The following is a 7,150-nucleotide window of genomic DNA, read 5'->3' as shown; positions in this document are numbered from 1 at the left end:
GCGCTCCATTCTCGGCGCCTTCCAGCTGCCCCTCCTAGGATGCAGCCCGTCTCTTCCCTGCAGGGGCAGCCTCCAGTTATAGAATGCACAGAAAAGCAAGGCTGACCTCCTGTCGCCGTCCCCCTGCCACATTGTGTGGATGAGAAGACCGTGGCCTCGACTCCAAACACTTTGCCCCTTTCCCAGTCTTGTCGTGGCCTGCGTGGGGCTTTGGGGGACGGCTTAGCGCCGGGATGCACAAAGCCAGGAGCGTCCAGATGGGTCGGAGAGGCGGAGGCCCGAGCCCATGGGAAGTCTGGGCCGGTGGCCCACTGTTACAGGCGCTCTGGGGTGGCGTTCCAGGTGGGAGGAACCACAAGAGCAAAGACGGGGTGTGTTTGGGGAATTCACACCTGAATTGGCTTTTCATGTGATTCAGATTTATTTTAATTCATAATTTGGGAGGATCGGGCTGAGGATTTCATGGCTCTGCAGGTGTTTTTAACCTTTTTTGTGTGTCATGAACTCCTTGGGGAGTCTGGTGAAACCTGTGAAATCCTACTCAGAAATGTCTGAGATGCATAAAACAAAATCTTTAGGATCATGGGGAAAAATCAACACTATTGAAATAGTTAGCAAAATATGTGTCTAAAAAGTCTGTGGTCCAGACAGCTGAGTGGGTTGGTGGATGGAGAGCCAGGCCTAGAGACGGGAGGTCCTGGGTTCAAATCTGGCCTCAGACACTTCCCAGCTGTGTGACCCTGGGCAAGTCACTTAGGCCCCCTCTGCTTAGCCTCTCTGTCATAGTATGATTCTGAGGCAGATGGTAAGGGTTTAAAAACCCCCCAAAACTCCCCTCCTAAGCGGAGCTTTCCTGTTTGCCTGTCCCCACCTTTGCAAATATTAAAGCTCTCCTTGTGTGTGTGCCCCCCGCCTCCCCCCTTTGACAGAACTTCTCAAAGGCTCGCAGGGTTTTGCTTTTGCCTTTGTGTTCTCCATGCCTGGAGCAGCGAGCTCAGGGAGCTCACCTGCGTGGCTGCATTGGGCTCTCCTCATCTTCTCTCGGGGAGCCTCCTCCACAGGCCCTCCTTTCACGAAGGAGGAAACGCAGGCCCGGGAGGGTGACACAACTCGCCTAGGGCCTCCCTCGCAGTAGCAGAGCCGGGTTTGGGGCCGGTCCTCAGACGCCAGAGCGGATGCCGCTTCCATTCTGTTGTCCTGGCTGTTGGGGGGTTGGGGGCTTGGGCAGGGGAGACGAGACCCTTCCCCACCGGGTCTGGGGGAGTGGGCGCCATCTCTCCTTCCCTGGGTCAGTAGAGGTCAGGGCCGGACGACAAACCTCCCGAACCCAGGGCTGACGGACACTTCCTCCCTCCTCTCAGGGCACAGGCAGAAAATGGAAGACCAACCAAAGGCCTTCCCTGATCGATTCGGTGAGCTGCGGACGCGAGTGATGCCGACGACTCCCAGTCCCCGGGGCTCCCTGGTCACCTCCACTCACTTCAGCACTCAGGTTACCGCACAAGGTAGGGGCCAGGCGGGGCTGGGGGAGCTGGGGAGGGCGAGTCACGGCCGGCTCCTCGGGCCTCCCCGCTTTGAACGGGCCGCCGTTCTCCCTTGGGGGCAGCCCCGCCGCTTAGGGCATGCAAGGAGACTGCAGGGACTGTCTCCGCCCTGCTCTCTTGGACCTTCCACTCTGCCAGGGGCGAGCGCCTGCCCCTCTGTGTGTACAAACACGGACGAGCTGGCGGGGGGCAGCACAAAATCAGCATGCAGGACCCCAAGCCAGGCTTCGAAAGCTGGAGATCTGGGGGACGAGGAGAGGAAATGGGGGCTCCGATCCGTCCTACCGGCGGATCCCCATCGTTAGCTCTGAAGAGAATGCAAAGGAAGATGGAAGTCCGGCTCGGGGACAGAGGCCGTGGCTGAGGTCCAGCCATCCCTCCCCCCATGAAGCCGCATTTAGGGAGGCCTCCCTGGGTGCCCGCTCTGGAGAGGGGACAGACACAAAGCGGGCTAAGCTCTGCCCTTGGGTCCCAGGAGACTTTGTATCCACATTAGCATTTTCAAGTCTGTATCCAGGGAGTGGGGGGGCAGCACGAAATGGGGAGACTCTTTCTGGAGTCCTCCCCAAAAGGGGCTTCTGGAGAGGGGCTTTAGGAGTCGGGGGGGGGGAGGAACAGGGAGAAGGTTCGGGGAGAGCAAAGGTCCCAAGACAGAGTGAGAATTGGGGACAGAGGAGGAGGCAAGCCAGAGCCAGGGTGTGGATGGGGCCTGGAATGCCATAGGGAGCCACAGAACATCTTTGTTTAGGAAGGAGATGCAGTCTTGATAGGGAATTAGAATACTTGGGCAGGAGGGAGGAAGGATGGATTGGGAAATAGAGCGGAGAGAGAGAAAAGGGAAATGTGGTTCTGCCGCGGCCGACTCTTCCCAACGCCACGTGGGGTTTCCTTGGCAGAGATATGGGAGCAGTTTTCACTCACGTCCTTTCCTTTGTGAAGGGCTGGGCCACCCTAAAAATTACCGTCCCGGGCAGCCTGGGAGGGTCCGAGCCGGGCAGACCTGCCAGTTCAAAAGCCCAGGATGGAGTTTTTAAATTGCTGCCCCAGCAGGGCTTTCCTTCGGTGGTGTCTCATCCTTATCACAGTAAGCCTTAGATGCTTACTGTGTGACCTTGGGCAAGTCATGTAAGCTCTGCCTCAATTGTCTGGTCTGTAAAAGGGGATGACCGTAGCACCAATCTCCCAGGGTTGTTATGAGGCTGAAATTGGATCATCAATGGGGCCTGGCAAGCCTCCATGCTTTTCTCCTCCTTTCCCCAGCCCACAACTTGTTCATGCTCAGCTCTGGCTTCTTAGCTCTCTGACCCTCAATCTCTCTGGCCCTCAGTTTCCCTACTGTAAAAAATAATGGAGTTGGAATAGATCATCTCTAAGCCTTCCAGCTCTGACATTCTCTCTTCTAAGGGCCCTCCTGGTCATGATATTCTGCAATGTAAAACACTTTAAACCATTAATGTTCTAAAATCTAAGATCCTTCCTAGTTCTAACATTTTGTGTGCTTTCTTTTTTTTTTTTAACCCTCGCCTTCCCATCTTAGAATCAATACAAGTATTAGCTCCAAAGTAGTAGAGCAGAGAGAGCTAGGCAACTGGGGCTAAGTGACTTGCCCAGGGTCACCATGCCAAGAAGCATCTGAGGCCAGATTTTAACATTTTATGTTCTAAGGCCCCTTCCAGCCCTAACCTTTTATGTTCTTCTAGCTCTAACAATCCTAATTCTATCTTCTTTGATCTCTTCCAACTCTAATGTTCTTTGTTCTAAAAGGGTACTGATATATTTTGTTCTAAGACTTTGTCAAACTCTCAAAATGGTGTCCTCTAAGATTCTGCTCTGTGTTCTACGAATTCTTGTGGCTCTAAAATTCTTTATTCTAATCATCTTTTCATAGCCAACAATTCTATGTTCTCAGATCTCTTCTGGCTCTCACCCTCAGTGGCCCTGAGCAGACAGAAGGGAGTTTTCCTCATAAGAAGAAAAAGTGTTGAGGCTTAATGCACCTACCCTAGACCCATTGTAGAAAATGCCATAATCACAGAATGTCAGAGCTGGGAGAGATCTTAGAACACAGAATGTCAGAGCTGGGAGAGACCTTAGAACAGAGAATGTCAGAGCTGGGAGAGACCTTAGAACAGGGAATGTCAGAGCTGGAAGAGACCTTAGAACAGAGAATGTCAGAGCTGGGAGAGATCTTAGAACACAGAATGTCAGAGCTGGGAGAGACCTTAGAACCCAGAATGTCAGGGCTGGGAGAGACCTTAGAACAGAGAATGTCAGAGCTGGGAGAGACCTTAGAACAAAGAATGTCAGAGCTGGGAGAGCCCTTAGAACAGAGAATGTCAGAGCTGGGAGAGCCCTTAGAACAGAGAATGTCAGAGCTGGGAGAGACCTTAGAACAAAGAATGTCAGAGCTGGGAGGAAGCTTAGAACCCAGAATGTCGGAGCTAGATATGTCCTTAGAGCACGGCTTGTCAGAGGTGGGAGGCACTCTAGAATACAGTGTCAGAGATGACAGGTACAATTCAAGAAACCTTTCTTAAGTCCCTACCGTAAGTCAGGCACTACAAAGTCTACAAAGACACAAACTAAAGTGTTCTTTCACAAAGCTTCTAGACTTTCATACCAGAATGACAGCATGAGGAGGGTCCTTGGGACATAAGCTGGGACCCCTGGGAAAGACCCTTCTGGAAAGTTGGAAGATGGGTTCTCGGGGCCCTGCTAGCTCTGATTTTCTGAGTCTGAACCCAGTTGGGAGCTCAGAACGAGGAGGATGTCAGAGGATGGTCCAAGAGGCCTTGGAACACAGACTGGCTTGTGTGGATGTATGTTTGTGTATGTGTGTATTTTTTTAAAAGCTCTCCTCACTTTCTCCTCTGATCTGGTTATTTTATATGACTTGTAAAACCCTCGCCTAGGTCATAACTAGTAAATAAATAAACCTTTTACTCCCAGCATTTGACGCCTGAACAAACAGGAGCCTTTCCTGCCTCTTCTCTATGGATCCTTGGCGGAGGCCTCCTGCCGGGGGGCTCCTTGGGCGGCTCCTCCCCTCGCAGGAATGGCGTCATTTGGGAAAGGTGGCCGGGAGTTCATTTCTGAGGCCCAACGCTGGCAAGGAGGGATTTTCCTTTCTTTGCAGAGATGCCTTTTAAGGGGTTGCCTGCGTCCCTGGAGGCAGTCAGGGCAGCCGGGCTGGGGAGGAGGCCCAGGTCTCTGGCTCGGGGCGAGCCGATGCTGCCCGAGAAAGCCCCGGCCAAGCCCTGGAGGAGACGTCCAGAGGGCTGGTGGCCATCCGCTACCTTCTGCGTCCTGAGGGCCGGACTTTCTGTGTTCGACAGTACAGAATGTTCTCGAAGGCAGAGACCGTTTGGTTCGAAAGCCCAGCTCGGTCATGGATGTAGTTAAAGGCGTGTTGACTGACTGACCGACTGGCCCCCTCCGCCTCGGCCCCTTTCCTCGGTAGCCTCGTCCCTCTGAAAAGAGGCCTGGGGTGGCCCGTCGGGGCCGCCATTCCAGCCCGAAGCCCAGAAGCCTTTGCTGTCTCGTCTGCCTGGAGACTTGGAACATGCGTGTCTCAGGGCCACATGGGAGCCCCTCCCCGGCCCCAGGACAGCCAGACTTGGGAGAGGAAGGAAGTTAGGCCAGTGGGGAGGGGGGGGAGGCGCCGCCTGTGGCCTTTCTTGGTGCCGAAGCCTAAACGAGCCGGGGGGAGCCCAGGAAGGGCCAAGCAGAGGGGATCCTCCGCTGAGACTCGGTCTGCGGGCGCGATCGGGAGCGAGTCGTCCCCCCCCCCCCTGCTTCCGTGTCTGTTGAAGGCAGGGATGGCTCATGGCCCTCCGATGCCCTCGTCTGAGCCGTCACACGGAGGGAGGGGGACAAGCCAGCGGCCTCTCGGAGGGGTGCCTGGGAGCCGGGGGAGGCGAGATGGGGGGGGCGCCGCGGGCGATGGAGGGGGCCTCAGCGGGGTCTTCCCTGGCCAGCCTCCTCTGAGCACAGACTAGACGGTGCCGGCCTCCGAGGGCCCATGTAGGCCCGATATCAGGAGGACGGCCTGATGACGAGCGCCGCCACCCGGAGTAAAAGGCCTTCGGCCCAGCTCGCTGGGGGGGAGACCCGGGAGGCTGCAGGCCTGGTTTGGGCCCTTGGGATCGCCCTTCTAGAAGGCTCAGGGCCTGGAAGAAGGTCTGGGCCGGGAGGGACGTCACCTGGCTTCCGGGCCCCGGAGCTCCCCGTACATGGCTGGCCCAGTACCGGGAACAGCCTGGTACCGGGTCATAAGGGACTGAGCCGGGCATTCGGACCTGCTCTCTGCAGGGCGCAGTACCGCGTGAGCGGGGATTCGAACCCGGCACTCGGGCCACTTTCTCCCAGATTGCCCTTCTTCTTCTCCCTGCGGGCGAGCCTGAGCCTCCCACACTCCCACCCCTCGCTGGCCTCCCTCCTCCCTCTATTAATAGCCAGGAGCCCCTGGCTCAGCTTCTGTTTATCTCCCACCCCCGGCCCAGGCCTGGCTCCCTTTTCCTGGAGGAAGCTGCCGCCCAGGGGGTGCTGGGGGGGTGCTGGGGGAGGCCCGGCACCGCCCCCCGCCCAGGAATCTTTACCCTCTCAATGGGTTCATTCAGTCAGGGCTGCAGCCGGGGCAATTTTGAGGAGAAAATAAACATTTCCTTCCAGTATTTTCATTGGCCGCCGCACAGCAGCCGGACCCATCTCGGATTTCCAGGGGCCGCCCCTGGGCCGGCCTGGGGGAGGGGGGGAGGCCGGCACCGGGAGGCCCCTGGACGGGCCTTCACTGACGGCTTCTTTTGCTCTCGCAGGCACGTCGGACTTGAGCTCCTTCTCGGACCCTCGCCAGTTTGACCGCTCTTTCTCCAGCCTCCCGGGCCTCCCCGAGCCCCGCTTCTCGGACCCCAGGATGCACTACCCGGGGGCCATGCCGGCCGCCTTCTCGTACACGGCCAACCCCTCCCCCACGGGCATCGGCGGGCTCAGCATGACGGGCATGCCGGCGGCCACGCGCTTCCACCACACGTACCTCCCGCCCCCCTACCCCGGCTCCACGCAGAACCAGAGCGGGCCCTTCCAGGCCAACCCCTCCCCCTACCACCTGTACTACGGCACCTCGTCCGGCTCCTACCAGTTCTCCATGGTGGCCGGCGGCGAGCGCTCGCCCACCCGCATGCTCTCCTCCTGCACCAGCGCCGCGGCGGGCAACAACCTCATGAACCCCAGCCTGGCCAGCCAGAGCGACGGCGTCGAGGCCGACGGCAGCCACAGCAACTCCCCAACGGCCATGACCACCCCGGGGAGGATGGACGAGTCCGTGTGGAGGCCGTACTGAGGGCGCCCGGAGGCCACGGCCACTGTCCCGGGCCCCTTCCCGGAGGGGGGAGGACCTTGGACCCGGGGCCTGTCGGCTCTTCCGTGGGGAGACGGAGGGAAAGAGCTTTGTTTGGGACAGCCTACGGGACCCACGTTCTGAGAAACAACCCCAAAAACCTGGGCCTGGCCGGCCAGCTGCCCCATGCCCTTCCCCCTCTGGGCCTCAGTTTCCTCCTCTGTAAAATGAGGGTGCGGGCCTGGCGGGCCTCCGGGGTCCCTCCCAGCCT

General features: G+C 57.8%; 1 protein-coding gene across 1 annotated transcript; it reads left to right on the top strand.

The window, feature by feature from the left end:
* The first annotated feature begins 233 nt into the window (after nt 1-233).
* On the top strand, nt 234-6,882 carry RUNX3 (RUNX family transcription factor 3). The gene is made up of 3 exons (XM_044668730.1): nt 234-342; nt 1,362-1,505; nt 6,359-6,882. Exons 1-3 carry the CDS (start codon nt 234-236, stop codon nt 6,880-6,882), a joined length of 777 nt encoding a protein of 258 aa, XP_044524665.1.
* The last annotated feature ends 268 nt before the right edge of the window (nt 6,883-7,150 follow it).

The sequence above is a fragment of the Gracilinanus agilis genome, chromosome 3, assembly GCF_016433145.1.
Source record: "Gracilinanus agilis isolate LMUSP501 chromosome 3, AgileGrace, whole genome shotgun sequence".
In the NCBI taxonomy this organism is placed as follows: Eukaryota; Metazoa; Chordata; class Mammalia; order Didelphimorphia; family Didelphidae; genus Gracilinanus; species Gracilinanus agilis.
The sequence above is the reverse complement of the archived record's forward strand: the minus strand, read 5'-3'. Positions and strand labels throughout refer to the sequence as shown.

Bases quoted from the DNA above. Each gene is read 5' to 3' on its own strand.
- RUNX3 (XM_044668730.1), top strand. From the start codon at position 234: ATGCACAAAGCCAGGAGCGTCCAGATGGGTCGGAGAGGCGGAGGCCCG. The intron at 343-1,361 runs GTGGGAGGAACC...CCCTCCTCTCAG, and splicing joins GCTCTGGGGTGGCGTTCCAG to GGCACAGGCAGAAAATGGAA. The intron at 1,506-6,358 runs GTAGGGGCCAGG...TTGCTCTCGCAG, and splicing joins CACTCAGGTTACCGCACAAG to GCACGTCGGACTTGAGCTCC.